Source organism: Pygocentrus nattereri, chromosome 20 (genome assembly GCF_015220715.1).
Source record: "Pygocentrus nattereri isolate fPygNat1 chromosome 20, fPygNat1.pri, whole genome shotgun sequence".
Classification (NCBI taxonomy): domain Eukaryota; kingdom Metazoa; phylum Chordata; class Actinopteri; order Characiformes; family Serrasalmidae; genus Pygocentrus; species Pygocentrus nattereri.
In genome coordinates this window covers 25,198,642-25,214,903 of record NC_051230.1, presented here as the reverse complement: position 1 = coordinate 25,214,903, position 16,262 = coordinate 25,198,642, and the positions used below count along the sequence as shown (strand labels likewise).

General features: G+C 39.3%; 1 protein-coding gene across 1 annotated transcript in view; it reads right to left on the bottom strand.

Annotated features, from left to right (window-relative positions):
• Positions 1–16,262, bottom strand: part of si:dkey-119f1.1 (uncharacterized protein LOC557127 homolog) — a 180,014-nt gene that overhangs the window by 83,226 nt on the left and 80,526 nt on the right. The window contains exons 16-17 of the mRNA XM_017723665.2: positions 9,638–9,752; positions 9,392–9,552 (exon numbers count right to left, since the gene is read on the bottom strand). Of these exons, the coding sequence (XP_017579154.1) occupies positions 9,392–9,552; positions 9,638–9,752 (276 nt within the window). The remainder of the gene's footprint in view (positions 1–9,391; positions 9,553–9,637; positions 9,753–16,262) is intronic.

Here is a 16,262-nt window from a genome sequence, read left to right as displayed (position 1 = left end):
TGGAGCGCCTGAGTGGCTCTTTTACTGGCCGGTTGTGGCTCCACATCAAAATTAGATATGTAGGTAAAAATAAATTTATATAATAAAAAAATAAAATAAAGCTCTGCTGATCATTCAAACACAGTTTTAAAAATAAATGATCTTAAACACTGGAATTAATGTAGCCTATAAATTCTACTTCACCTAGCTAGTAGCTAACAAAAAGGCAAAAAGAAAGATTTAAGAACATCAATAATTTGGAGACGAATGGACTTATTTGAAATTTATGAGCACTCCAGCTGGTCTCTTGATACATTTAATCCACAACGAGAAACTATCAAACACAAAAAAAAAAAACAAAAAACAAAAAAAAAACCCTGAAACTAAAATCAGTTGTGCAGTAGTTGTCCGGTTATGGCGTTGGGCTAGCTGGTTGCATGGCGGAGCTCTCCCGACCGAAAGTGTAAAATCTAATAGTTGGACAATAATAGAATATTTCTCTTAGCGCAAATATTCAGACACTCCTGTGTTTACGTCGATTTGCAACTAATATGCCGCCAAATAAGCCTCCTAAACCACCGAAATCGACCACAAAGTCGGACGCTCCTTCCAGCCCAGCACGACTAGCATCAGGTGCGCAGGCCAGTAGCGACTTAGCTAACTCCAGCCAAATTATCACTGCTATCGAGGCTATGAAGTAAGATTTTGTGTCGAGATTTGATGCCCTCCTTGGCGCCATTCAAGGAATACAAGGCGAGCTGAAAGAATTATCAGGACGTACGACAGTAGCCGAGGAGAGAATTAGCAGTAATGAAGACGAAATCACGTCCCTACGAGCTCAGTCTCAGATAATGAAAACGACATTGGAGGAGCTGACGCGGAAAGTGGATGACTTGGAAAACCGGGCTCGTCGCTCGAATCTTAGACTGGTCGGCCTCCCTGAAGGAAAAGAAGGGACTGATATGTGTGCTTTTCTTGAGAACATGATCCCCGAAGTGCTTGGTGAGTTCCCAAAACCATTACTTATCGAAAGGGCTCATCGAATAGGCAGTGTGCAGATGCAGTCTGACAACGGCCGACTCCCTGTGCGTCCAAGAGTGATTATAATGAAGTTTTTAAACTACGCTGATAAGGAACGAGTCATGAGAGCTGCGAGGCATGCGGGCGAGATAAAACACGACGGGGTGAAGCTTCTGTTTTTTCCTGACATCTCTACTAGCCTGCGCAAACGGAGGCAGGTCTTTGATCCGGTGAAGAAACAGTTGGCCGCCCTCTCGTACCCGACACTGCGCTTCGGTGTCATTCACCCTGACACACTGCTAATCACCCTCCAGGGAAGACGACACAAGTTCGATAACGCATCGGAGGCAGAGAAGTTCGTCCGGCGGCTGATGGACACTGAGCGAGCTGGCACTGGTGAAGTGGCTGAATCAAACATAGAGTAATCCCTCCTTTTCTTTTTGCTAACTGTGGCCAGTTAAGGTAACAACAAAATGGACGGTGAAAGCATTGCAAAGTAAGCAAGTATCCAACTAAAAATGTTTTAAAGTTTGTTTGCACTTTTGGTGGGGCTCCACGGAGCTCAATAGGTATGCTGTTCCTCACTGTATTTTGTGTATGGGTGGACCAGTTAACCTCCATAACCTGGCTCCACTATGGAGTCATTGAGAATCTTATATGTGGGAGGGTTGTGTGTATTTCATTTGGGGAAATGCACAGGTTCATGTTCATGTTTCTCAGGTTTATAGGCACAGTTTATTGTTTGGTATGTTTTTGCTTTTCTTATCACATCTCCCCTTGGCTCATTAGTTACTTTAGCAATAGGCCCACTGCTTTCATATGTACAACATTTCAACATGTCTTCTGAACTACAATTTACCTCCTGGAATGTAAGAGGTTTAAATAAGCTTGTCAAGTTAAAACAAGTCATGAGTAGGATTAAACATATCCAGGCTAAGATAGTGTTTCTCCAAGAGACACACTTGACCCCTGATGATGTAATTAGAGTTAGAAGACGATGGCCTGGCCATGTCTTTTCTGCTTCATTTAGCTCACAGTCACGTGGGGTAATAACTCTGATTCATAAGTCTGTGCCTTTTCAACTTATTAATGTGGCTGAAGATAAATTTGGTAGATATATTATCGTTCAGTGTGAAATCCTGTCACAAAAATTAAACCTAGTCAACTTATATGGCCCCAATGATGATAACCCTTCATTTTTCAGACATTTATTCTTAACCTTGGCTGATTTACCTGGTAGTTATATTATAGGTGGGGATTTCAATTGTGTTCTCCAACCTAAAAAGGACCGATCTACAGGGATTGATACCTCTCATAATCAGACCAGGAAGGAGTTATTTTATTTTATTAAAGAATTCAATTTGATTGACATATGGAGAAAAGCCCACCCTGATAAGTCAACATTTTCTTGCTATTTGAGTACCTGTCAGACCTTTTCTAGAATAGATTTTTTTTTAGTCTCTGCCAATTTGACATCTATTATTTCAGACAGCTGGTATGATAGTATAGTAATATCGGATCACGCCTCTGTTTCATTTAATTTAAATGTACCCAAAGCTTTTCGTAGGCCCACTAGATGGCGCCTTCAATCATTCTGGCTGAAGGATCCAGACTTTCTGCATTGTATTGGGGTGCAAATTGATTGTTACTTTGAAATGAATACTCATCAAACGTCGGCTGCTGTACGCTGGGATGCCTTTAAAGCATTCTTGAGAGGTCAGATGATAAGCTATACTAGCTTTAAACACAAAAGTTGGAAGAAAGAGATGGAGCAATTAGAAGAAAAGATTAAAAACATTCAAACAGATTATCTTAAAAACCCCTCTGAGGCATTATTTAAAGAACTGAATGAAAATAGAGCTAATTATAATGTACTGTCAATAAACAAGGCAACCAAAAGCCTAATGAAATTGAAACAATCTTACTATGAGCAAGGTGAAAAAGCCAGTAAGCTGTTAGCCTGGCGTATTAAGCAGTTGGAAACTGAGAGGACAATCAATACAATTACAACTGAAGAGGGTTTAGAAACTAATGACCCACAGGAAATTAACAGAACTTTCAAAACATTTTACGAAGAATTATATCACACAGACTGCTCATCTACAACTATTGAAACACAAAAGGATTTCTTAGATTCGTTAAGTTTTGCAACTCTGGATGACGATTCTGTAAAATCCCTATATTTGGATCTAACTGCTAAGGATCTATCCCTGGCCATTTCCAGCATGAAGGGAGGAAAAAGTCCTGGACCTGATGGAATACCCATTGAAATATATAAAGTATTTAAGGATAAACTAATACCTCCTCTATTAGATACGTATAATGAATCTTTGGTTAACGGCTCTCTCCCTCCATCTCTTAACATGGCAGAGATCTCACTCTTGTTAAAACCAGGAAAACCATCTTCCCTGTGTACATCATACAGGCCAATCTCACTTCTTAACAATGATCTTAAAATTCTCTGTAAAGTGTTGGCTAGACGGCTTGAAACATTCTTGCCACAGATGGTCCACTCTGACCAGAACGGTTTTGTTCAAGGAAGACAAGGCTTTCATAATATACGAAGAGTGCTCAACATAATCTATGAAAAATCTGGTTGTCATGACACCGCCATTCTGTCTCTAGATGCCGAGAAGGCTTTTGATAGGGTGTCGTGGCAATACCTATTTGAAGTTATGCAAAGATATGGTATTAAAGGAACATTTCTTAGTTGGATTAAACTAATATATGCTGATCCACAGGCCATGGTTTTAACCAATGGACTGACTTCCCAGCCTTTTCATCTGCTACGGGGCACAAGACAAGGCTGTCCTTTATCGCCATTGCTATTTACTCTAGCTATTGAACCACTGGCTATGGCAATTCGTAAAGATCCAAAAGTAGAGGGCATAAAGATTGGAGATGTAGATCATCGTATAGCACTTTACGCAGATGATATCCTTTTATTTTGTTCTAATTTGAAATATACATTACCCACTCTACTAGAAATGATTAAGCTATTTGGGTCCTTTGCAGGGTATAAGATTAATGATACTAAATCAGCAGTTATGTTCATGAATGAAAATGAGGCACAAAATCCTCCAATACAAAGTCCTTTTCTGATTTCCCCAAAAGGCTTTACTTATCTGGGCATTAAGATTTCTCCATACGTTGATAAGATTGTTCCCGACAATTATAACCCTATGGTAGAAAAGGTAACTCAGCTTGTGAACAGATGGACAAAACTCCCTGTCTCTTTGATAGGACGAGTGAATGTTCTTAAGATGTCAATATTACCTAAGTTTTTATACCTCTTTCAATCAATCCCACTTGCACCACCATCATCTTTTTTTCCCTCATTACGCAAGCTTTTTTCTAATTTCATATGGAACAATAGGCGCCCCAGGCTCAGGTTATCACTTCTATATCTACCGTATGATAGAGGTGGACTACGGCTCCCAAATCTTGAGTGGTATTATTGGGCAGCTCAAATCAGGGCAGGGATGTTTTATTTTGAAAATAAGAGTCCTCAATCCTGGATTTCAATTGAATCACATCAAATCAAAATCCCCCCAAATTTATATATGTACTCTGCCAGTAAGAACATACTAACTAGCAAAACAAAAAATCCTTACCTTAAAAATACCATTTCAGTATGGTTTAAAGTTTGTGCACATTTAGCTGAGCCTCCACAAACATTATCACAATTTTCCCCCATTTATGGCAATAATGCCTTTCAACCTGGTAGGTCTGACGCAGGATTTAAATTCTGGGCATCTCTAGGTATAGCTACGGTAGCTGACCTATACGATGATAGATCGGTCTTCATGTCATTTGAAGGACTTCAATCTAAGTACACAATCCCTTCCAAACACTTCTTTAAATATTTACAACTGAGAAGCTTCATCCTAAGTTGCCAAGGTTGTAGCTTACAACTACCCCCTCTTTCTACTTTAGAAGAAATTATTCTCAATTCCTTACACTCCAGAGGACAGGTCTCTTTATTGTATAACCTCCTTGTCAGTAAATCCTCAGAATCATCACATAATATCCTTCAGGCTTGGAAAGCAGACTTACAGGAGGATATCACAGAGGAAGACTGGTCTGAAGCATATATTTTAGCTCAGTCACAAACCATAAATACAAATTCAAAATTACTACAATACAAATGGTTGAATAGACTATACATAACTCCAGCAAAGCTACATCGATTTAATCCCAATATTCCAGACACTTGTTTTAAATGTAAAGCCGACAAAGGGTCTTTATTTCACTGTATGTGGGAGTGTCCACATTCCTTGTCATTTTGGAAGAAAGTTTTAAATGTTGCTTGCCGGATCATCAAGGAAGAGGTGCCCCTTAAACCAAAACTATGCCTACTACACATCTATCCAGAAGACTTTCCCCCTCTAAGGATATACAACATTTGCTGAATATCTGTTTTTTGGAGGCTAAGCGCTGCTTGGCCAAGGAATGGAAAACAGAGTTGTCCTGTGTTTTGGCGCAGTGGTTGAAAGGAATGTGCTTTTATTTTGCTTTGGAGAGAATTAGTTATACCACAAAAGGCAAGCTAGACAAGTTTTGGAGGATTTGGTACATATTTTGTGACTTTCTTGAAAATAATAATATTAAAGTGGAAGGCTGGGATACTGTTGGAATTTGAATTTGAAACCCCCCCATATTTTATTTTATTCTACTCTAATTTATTATTACTATTATTGTCATTTATTATTATTATTATTATTATTATTATTATTATTATTATCATCATCATCATTGCTACTATTATTATTATTATTATTATTATTGTTGTTTTTATTATATTTAATCTGTGTAGGTGTGTATTTTCCTTTTATATTATTTCAGCTTGTGCCTTGGGTATGGGGTTGTAGTGTGTTTGTATAAAGAAGAAAACCTTAATAAAGAAATGTTTAAAAAAAAAAAAAGTTGTGCAGTAGTTACATCCTGGCAAGAAGCTGGAGAATGAGAAGTGACTTCAGCCTCCTAAAAAGTAGAACATTTCAGAGACATTTTAAAAGAAACTGCTATACTTTTGTGGAAAAGTTTCCAGCCGGTGATCCAAGAAAAGCGGCCATAGCTAAGCTAAATGTTAAAGCAGAGGAAAGTCAGCATTTTGTTTGTATTATATTTTTAGCGTACATCGGTATATTATCACATACTGAGACATATTTACAGCTAAGATGGTAAAATGGACTCAAACGAAGTTCGATTTTTGTTGAAAGGACAAAATGACTTAACATTTGGCTTGCAGACTCCTGCACTAGCTTTTAATGTAGTGCACACACCACAGACTGTCCAGACTGCACTTACGCACTTTACAAAGTTCTGCCTTTTGAGTTCTGTCAACGTTAAATTATTATTTAAAACTTAAATCGATTTTTGATATTTGTGAATTGATTTAGAATCGCCCACGTGTGCATCTCCGTGCATTTAGCTGACAGCTGGTGGAGCTGATAAAATAGACAATGAGTATAGAAACAAGCAGGTGGTCATAAATTATGCCTGATCAGTGTATATACACACATTTTTTTCTAGCATATCAAAAAAAATGTACTAAAACATAACCATATTTAGATCTGTTCCATATATAAGAAGAGCTAACTTTATGGTACCAAACAGACCCTAATTTATATATGTTTACAATGCAAAGACACCCAGAGTCCCATACGCACATGCTCATTTGTTCCGAAATTAAATTTGAAGGTAACAACCAAGTCTAACAATATTCTTGAGAACGTGTCTATGATCAAACTCAAACATAGAGCAGGAAACGTGCTCCACCCCATATTATTCTGGAGTTTATTCAAAGACTATCATATATTTTGATGGTATGCATATCCAAGAGAGAGCAGCAAAGAAAGTTCTTTCTGAGGTAACTGAAGAAATTTAACATGCCACAGACCCAGATGGTCCATTTCTACACTATGATAACCAAGTTCATCCTCACTTGTCTGTAACCATCTGGTGTGGATCCTCCACCTCAAAAAAACAAGTCAAACTCTAGCACATAATCTGAATAGTAGAGAGAACCATTTTGTGTCGTCTACCAAAGCATCAGGACATACAACAGCAGGGTCATAGCATGCTGGCAAAATTAAAGTTGACCTCTCATCCTGTACGTCACCTATTCCATCCACTTGATACAAGACTCAGAGCAATCAAAATCAGCATAGGTCAACATGCGTACGGTCGTTTCCACAGAGCGGCAGAGCTCTTTAACCACAGTGGACCCATGTAAACCACTCTCACTATGGACAATAATTCTACTGTTTAATGTGAATGTATTTCTAAAGGTGCTATTGATGTGAAATCCTCTAGATACTGGTAACAACCCATGCAATCCACACATGCAAAGAAATCAAACCATAGATGTCCATAAATTGTGTAATAATGAGAAATGACACAGGGAAAATATTTAATTTAAATAATTTAAAAGTACTTAATACAAAAGCCTTTGTTGGTGATGACAGCTTCAAGACGCCTCCTGTATGAAGAAACTTGTCACATGCATTGCACTGGTTTGATTTTGGCCCAAACACTTCAAATACTCAAGGTTCAGTGGGCTCCTTCTATGAACTCCGTCTATGAACTTTAGTTCCTTCCATAGATTTTCAGTTGGATTCAGGTCAGGTGATTGGCTGGGTCATTTTAGCAGCTTTATTTTCTTTCTCTGAAACCAATTGAGAGTTTCATTGGTTGTGTGTTTGGGATCATTGGCTTGCTGAAATGTCCACCCTCGTTTCATCTTCATCATCCTGGTAGATGGCTTGGTACATTTGTCCATTCATCCTTCCTTCAATTATATGAAGCATGCCAGTGCCGTATGCTGAAAAACAGCCTCACACCACAATTTTTCCACCTCCTAACTTCACTGATGGTATGGTGTTTTTGGGGTGATATGCAGTGCCTTTTGATCTCCAAACATGGTGTGCATTATGGCACCCAAAGAGTTAAATTTTGGTCTCATCTGACCAGACTATATTCTCCCAGTATTTCAAGACTTGTCTAAATTCTGGTGAGCAAACTTTAAACGCATTTCAACATGCTTTTTCTTCAGCAACGGAATCTTGCGTGTTGAGTGTTTGTCATGCCTACTGGCTGTTCCTTCATTCAGAGATCAGCTTCTCCAGGATTAAATTAAGTGATACTTTATTAATCCCACAAACGTGGAAATTCCACCTCCGCATTTAACCCATCCGTGAAGTGAAACACCACATACACACTAGTGAATAGACACACACACACACACACACACACACACACACACACACACACACACACACACACACTAGGGGGCAGTGAGCACACTTGCCCGGAGTGGTGGGCAGCCCTATCCACGGCGCCCGAGGAACAGTTGGGGGTTACGTGTCTCGCTCGAGGGCACCTTAATCATGGACTGTCGGCCCTAGGGATTGAACCGGCAACCTTCCAGTCACTTGGCCAGTTCCCTAACACTTTATGTGACCCCTAAAGGGAGCAGCCGAAAGAAGAAGAAGTGTGACCAGCCTCCGAACTCTGATTGCAGTTGGAACTTTGCTAGCAAAGTGGGAGCGGGTCAGACGCCACTGAGACCCTGCATCACACCCAGAGCCAGATTTAGGTTAGATCTCTACAGAGACTCTTTCAAGTTTAAGTTTCCCGCATATTCCTGAGAACCACCCTGCCTCATATCATTTAACTGAACCACTTTACGCAAGCTCCATTGTCCTTTGTACTTTTATCCTTTTGGTTGTGTTTTATTTTCTTTTGTCTACCATTGAATGTTGTCCAAAGGTAGTTTGATATTTAGCCAATAAACTTCATTTTAATGAGGCATCCTTGGTGCGAGAGTTTCTCTCTCTTGCCCTGGTCTGTACTAATAGTAATGTTGCATAGACCGCAACAAATACTATGATTCATTTCTAGATTATAATCAAATAAAATACTCACACGCACTCTCACAGGCACAACAGCACTGAGCCTTCACATACATTGCCGGATGAAGAGAACCCATAAAATGATTTGAGAGCTGCAGCAAGCCCTCTGTTGATGTTAATTTGCAGGTATTTCCAAAGGACTAAAAAGCTTGTTTTTGAGCAGATATATTCAAATTACATATTATACATAAACTATTACAAATAATCAATGGATAATAAAATCTAGATTTTTAATACAGGTTTTTAAAGGCTAACATTTAGAAATGCATTATATTATTACCACATAATAATGACAACTACTGTTACAATTATTAACACCAGTGAAGTATTTATTAATGACTTAATGACCCAAGTCTTTTCATCTTTTCAGGGAACAAAATAGCTTCTTGCAACTGTTCAGTTTCTGTTAACGAAAAGGCACAAAAGTGCAACTATTCCTGACAATAAGCCAAGAAAACTGTTTTGAAAAAACATACCTGATTTCCTGCTCCACATCATGGCTTAGGTAGCGTGCCCTTTGCTGGGATGAGGAATAGTACCGGTTATTGTACACTTGGTCTCCTTCACGTGTAAACGCCTCTTTGCAGTTTCGAGGAGGATGTCCTCCCTGCATCACCCGCCGTGCATCTTTATTATTCTAACATCAAATAAGTACACATGCAATAAAGATCAAAGCCAAATCACACTACAAGGTGATAAAAAGGAAACAGATTCCAACATACCTTAATAAGAAGAACAGTCTCTATACCTCTCATGTCAATCAAACAATTGGTCACAACTGGATTGTCAATATCAAGAGCTTGGAGTACTGACGGGTATTCAGGATGATCGATAGCTCTGTCAAGTGTAGAGAAATCAGTGAAATTAAATTTTAAAATGTTTAATAAGCAAAATGAGTTTTCAACACTATTCAAAATCCTGACTGTCCCTTATACCTTCAAGTACTAGACTAATGAGCACTGCACTTTTACAAAAATTAGATGATGGATTAGATGATGTTCAATTGAAAGCACTTATATACTTAAATACTTTTAAATTATATTGTTTACTGTCTGTATTTCACTACTGTGTAAACAATTACTTCATTGCCATTTGTGCAGTCAATGTATTTTTAATAACTATTTAAACAAAATAACTGAATAGAATCATTGTAAAATTTGAGGTTTCACAATGCATCGTACTGTCTCCTAAAGAGTTCTAATCACATAATTGAGAGGTCACAGATTTACACTCTTTCAACTGACTAAAATTCTAACCGGTCCTGTCTCCCTTAGTTATTGTTGCCATGTCTGTCAACCTTTCAGACTGCCCTAGTATCTTCTATAGCACTTGTACTAACAGACTAACAAGTTTGGTAGCACGAAGAAAATTTCCTAGCAAACAGAGGCCACCTTATCTACTCCCTGAGCCATGACAGACCTCGGCAAGCCCTGCACACCTTCTTCTTCAAGCTACTCTGTTACAATTACCAATATTTAACCTCCTGACTACCAGCAGTTCATTTTTGTCCTCTCTAGAGGACCTTTTTAAACTTGAATATCTCCCACCCCCTGCATATCACTAAACCAACTCATGCTGTTCCTTACAGAGGACATTTAGACCTTTTGAATGATATCCCATTTGTGGGGGTGGAGTTTTAGGAACTTTTTTTTTCTCTCAAAGAAAATGGCGTCCTTCACCACGGGGGCATTTTACGGCAAAAGGAAAAGTAAGTGCAAAATACTTAAATCTCAACAAATGTTGTTTTGAAATATTGGTGATATATTTTAAATAAATATCTTAGGAACATGTTAAATCAATTTAAAAGTCAGTGTGACCCTGTTTCATCACAATATTTAAGCTTTTAAGACATGTCCTCTGTAGTGGACATTGGTAGTTATGTTTTTGATTTTGTTCTGTTTTTTTAAACATGAGAAGGGCAGGATTCATTATCAGAGGCAGAGAGGATATTGCTGCAAATTGTTGAGGGAAATTCAGACATTGAGCGGTCAGAAGAAAAGAAGGAAGATGGAAGTATTGAAGGAGAAGGCAGAGGAGAGAGAGATGTGTTAGACAGCTCTGAGGATGAAGGTTCAGTAGGGCAAGAGCAGGCAGAGGAGGAAGAGGAAGCCGGACCTTCCTCTCCTTCCAGCCGCCGTCCACTCTGGGGCAAGACTACAATGTACACCTTTACTTTATCATATCTATCAATTAAATAACAATGTAGAGAAAATATTTTCACTTGCAATATTTAGGTCTATGTTATTATTTAGGTCAATGACAATGACCCAGTGCGCCAGTTTGTACCAGGCAAACCATACCCAACAGGACTGAAGGTGTTTGTCTTGGCAGCTCCAAATGGGCTGATCTTAGACTTCGTCGTGTATCAAGGCAAGACCACCTTCAGTGTCACAGAAGGATGCATCGGAGAACAAGCAGTCCTTCATTTGGTAGAGTCTGTTCCCCAAGGAACCCACCTGTTCTTTGACAGGTTCTTCACAAGTGTGAACCTTCTGGTAGTCCTGAAGGCAAAAGGGTTGACCGGTACTGGAACTCTCATGAAGAACAGAGTTCCACGTGAGTGTAACATTATAGACGACAAGGCCTTCCAAAAGAAAGGAAGAGGGGCATCACAGATGGTGGTCCGTCGAAGTCCTGCTCCTGAAGTTGCAGTCTTGAAATGGATGGACAACAAGCCAGTGGCCATGGCATCAACTGCCTTTGGCATTGAGCCCCAGGATACACACCAAAGATGGTCGAAGAAAGGCAAGAAGTTTGTCCAGGTGTCCAGGCCAAAGGCAGTTTCTGAGTACCACACAAATATGGGTGGGGTAGATTTGGCCGACAGGATGCTGAACTACTACAGGATGGCCACTCGGAGCAGGAAGTGGACTGTACGTGCACTGTTCCACTTTTTTGATCTGGCAACTACCAATGCATGGTTTCAGTACAGGACTGACTGCCAGATCCTGCAGAAGAAAGCAGAGAAATTTCTTGATTTCAAGATGCTCCTGGGTGAGCAGCTGATTGCTCGGGGCCAAGCAGGAGTTGCAAGTGACAGTGATGAAGACTACACTCCCACCGCCGAACGCCAAAAGTGGAAGCCACAGCCGAATGCTGCTCTGAGATACTATGGGGCCGCCCATCTCCCTCAGATGGTAGATGAAACCCATGCATCAAGATGTCGCCAAACTGGTTGCAAGAGCAAGACCTATGTGATGTGCACCAAGTGCAAGGTGTTTCTGTGTGTCTCTAAGAAGGGGAATTGCTTTTTGAAATATCATACCCCATGAATCAGAAAAACATCAAAGATCACGAAGGATAACGGCATAAAGATAACAAAAATAGCAGCACAAACAAAAAAGCATTGATGTTGAAAGTCTTACTAATTTATGTGCTTAAGTTTTAAGGATTTTTTAAAGGATTTTTTGCTATTTTCATTTAGATTTAATAGTTTGAATATCGTTCTATTTCACATGTTTGAAGTTCCCATGTCCACTGTAGTGGACACATTATATCTTTAAAATAAAAAAAAAAAAACATATTTTTAAAATGTTGTCAATGTCTTTATTTACCTTAAAACATTTGGGGAAGTAAAAAAAAACAAAGATTTTTAAACTTTTTTTTCCCTGGTAGTCAGGACAGATTGTAGGTACTCAGCCCATTTCATGCTGAATGGTGCAAACCTTCTTCCCACATTCTCTGCAATGACTGTCAGGTAACTAAGGCTACGTTTACAGAGTAGGCAAAAGTGGTAAAAAAAAAAAAAAAATTTCTTCATATGTGACACAGATGCGTCATACGTGTACAGCAAAAAAATGCACTGAATTTGACATTTTTAATTCCGATTTGTGGCGCTTTCATATGTGGTACTGAAATTTGATCTGTATCCAATCTTTGGCAATATAACACGGTCTGAACAGCCAGATTGGAATTCATGCTTTTTTTTTTTCATGTTAATCCAACTCAAGATTCATCATAATTTTGCACTGCTGAGACTTCATAAACGTTTGGGGTGAGATTTCTGTACAAAAGTTAGAAGAGACTTATCCAAAACCTTCCGTGTTTGAAGGTATTTCAAATGAAATTGCCGAACAGAGTAGTAAAACACGTGGGTGATGAGCCCAGCTGTCAACCACTGGAACAATGGGAATAATTGGAATAATTGCTCCTGTGATGCTGGCAAAGACAAACCAAAAAGCTTTGGGATCGACTGCCATTCACTGGCTGTCATGATTATTTACCTCGGGACAAGGTACACCACGTGAAGCATTGTTCTTTTGTTGCATGCAGGTTGGTGTAGGTGCGTGACGTCCAGTCTGCTATCTTTCAATAACAAGATTTGGGAGATTCATTTGGTGAGATGTAGTTCTTTATGTGCTATCATGTAGGTGGTGTTAAATTTCTTTTAATTCTTCCTTATTAAAAAAATTCTCAGATGTTTTTCCATTGCATGAGACACTGCATGAGCAAGGAGAGTTTTTAGAAGCACTCTGTGATGATGAAATCATGCAAGTGTTTATGCGTTTGACTCTTGCCATTGTTTTTTCTCCTTTTTTGAAATTATTCCTGTTAAATCCATTTTTACAGCTATGTCTTGGTTTGCTTTCGAACGTAATTCGTAATATAGTCTGCTTTGTTACCATATCTGAGTTATGTAAATTCCTGAAGCCAAAAATTTCTGAAATGTCTTTGTGGTTGCATATTTGCATGAAGTGCTTGAAGTGGATGGTTGTTCAAGTACATCTTCGTGTGGGTCTTTTACTAGCTCACTGTTCCTGAGTGAGACTGAGGTTGAGCGTATGACCTCTTATGGTCTGAAATAGAGATGTAGATTGTGTAAAAAATCTGATATTTTTCACTTTGCCATTTTGTACACGGCAAAAAGCTCTGCTTGGTTAGTCATGTTTTGCCGCTCTGGTTGAAATCCCGTGAGCACGCATCTTAGTCTGGAGCCCTGTTATACTTGTTTAATTGAGGTCTGAGGTCTGGCTACTGGCTAGGTCAATATTGTTTCCATAGACCTTGAAAGAGGAAGGTTGTGGACATGGACCTGCTTGTTGCCCAGTCCGCAACAGTGCTTTTTCAAAGCAGATTGTAAGATGTATTAGTTTAATTGTTTCTGGAAAAGGAAATAAAGAGTATTTAGGTGAGCACATTTGGGTTTATGCCTTTATGCAGTGTTTGGCTGTTTTTGATTGTAGAAACTATGGTAATATTTTTGTTTGATTTTATTTTTAGCTTACATGCCTTTTTTGAGCTAGAACATTAATGGTCTCAAGTGACTTTTTTTTACATCATAGAAAATAAACTAAAAATAAAATAGTAAAAGATATTTTAGTAAATTTCACAAAGTGCAGAATTTGTTTTTTTTATTGGAAAATTTTTATTTGTTTGACTGTCTGCTCACATCTGCAGGTCAGCAGTACATGCTGGTAACCTCTTATGCTCGTGGGTACAATTTGATTTTTCCATCTGAATTTACTTGTCCAAATCATGAGGCAAATTATTCAGTAACTGCATGAAATAACTACATTTTTGTGGGGTTTTTTCCCCCTCAAATTAACATAAAATATATTTTATGATCATAAACATAATACTACATGCTTACAAATTACGTCTGAAAGGCAAAAACCTTAGATGCTCTTTGTATTTTTTTTAAAGTAATTTTTATAGTGCATATCACTGAAGAGACACTATCTGATATCCAGTTTCTAGTTCAGGTGTCAAATGTCTCTTCACTCTCTGGTTTTGGTGCTCTTCACACTCTACATAAGACTGTGGCTTTGTTTAACAATCAGCTTGACCGACTGCTACAAGGCTCTGATTAATATTCCCAATTAATGATCCCAATTAATATTCAGAGGTAGGCTTTGAATTTAAATGTTTTCCCAATGATTCACTGTAAAATGTTTGCTTGTGACTATTTGATCAAAACATTTTAAACTCTTTTGCTTTAACTTTTATTTGACAAATGTTTCACACGCTATCGCTTTCTAATCTTTTGGGTAAAGGTTTCAAAATTCCTGAAAGAAAACATGCTACAATTGTTATTGTTATTATCTACAATTAAGTACATCTGCAAATGAAACCAGCCATTAGGGGTGTACTTCGTGTGCTTCTGGTTCCGGTCCCAAGCCCGGATAAATGGTGAGGGTTGCGTCAGGAAGGGCATCCGGCGTAAAACTTGTGCCAAAACTATCATGCGGATCACAAATATGATTGCCATACCGGATCGGTCGAGGCCCGGTTTAACAACGACCGCCTCCGGTGCTGTTGACCAGCAGGGTGCTGGTGGAAATTGGACTACTGTAGGTCGAAGACCATCAAAGAGGAGAGGAGGAAGGCGGGTTAGAAGGCAGCGAGAGAGAAGGAAAGGCAGGAGTGTGGAGGTTAGAGTAGGGACTCTGAACATAGGGACAATGACTGGTAAAGGCAGAGAGCTTACAGACATGATGGAGAGAAGGTAGATAATTCTTTGTGTCCAGGAGACCAGATGGAAAGGAAGCAAGGCCAGGAACATTGGAGGTGGATTCAAACTGTTCTATTATGGTGTAGAGAGGAAGAGAAATGTAGTAGGGATAATCCTAAAGAAACAGCTTGTGAAAAGTGTTCTGGATGTAAAGAGTGTGTCAGACAGGACCATGAGCCTGAAGTTGGAGGTTGATGGTGTGATTTTGAATGTGGTCAGTTCATATGCACCACAGGTTGATTGTCAGTTAGAGGAGAAAGAGGAATTTTGGAGTAAGATGGATGAAGTGGTAGATGGTGTCTCTAGAGAAGAGAGATTAGTGATTGGTGCAGACTTCAATGGACATGTTGGTGAAGGGAACAGAGGGGATGAGGAGGTGCTGGGTATGTATGGTGTGAAAGACAGAAATGCGGAAGGTCAGATGGTTGTAGATTTTGCAAAGAGAATGGAAATGGCTGTGGTGAACACGTATTTTCAGAAGAGGGAAGAACACAGGATGACATACAAGAGTGGAGGGAGGTGCACACAGGTGGATTATATCCTTAGCAGGAGATGCCACCTAAAGGAGATTGGAGATTGTAAAGTGGTACCAGGGGAAAGTGTAGCAAGGCAGCATAGGGTGGTTGTCTGTAGAATGAGATTAGAAACAAAGAAGAGGAAGAGAGTGAAGACAGAGCCAAAGATTAGATGGTGGAAGCTGAAGGAGGAGGATGGTTGCAGGCAGTTCAGGGAAAAATTGCAACAGGCCATTGGGGGCAGTGAGGAGCTACCTGAGGACTTGGAAAATATAGCTAAGGTGGTGACAGAAACTGGCAAGAATGTGTTGGGTGTTTCGTCTGGTCAGAGGAAAGAAGACAAGGAAAGTTGGTGGTGGAATGTGGAAGTCCAGGAGAGTA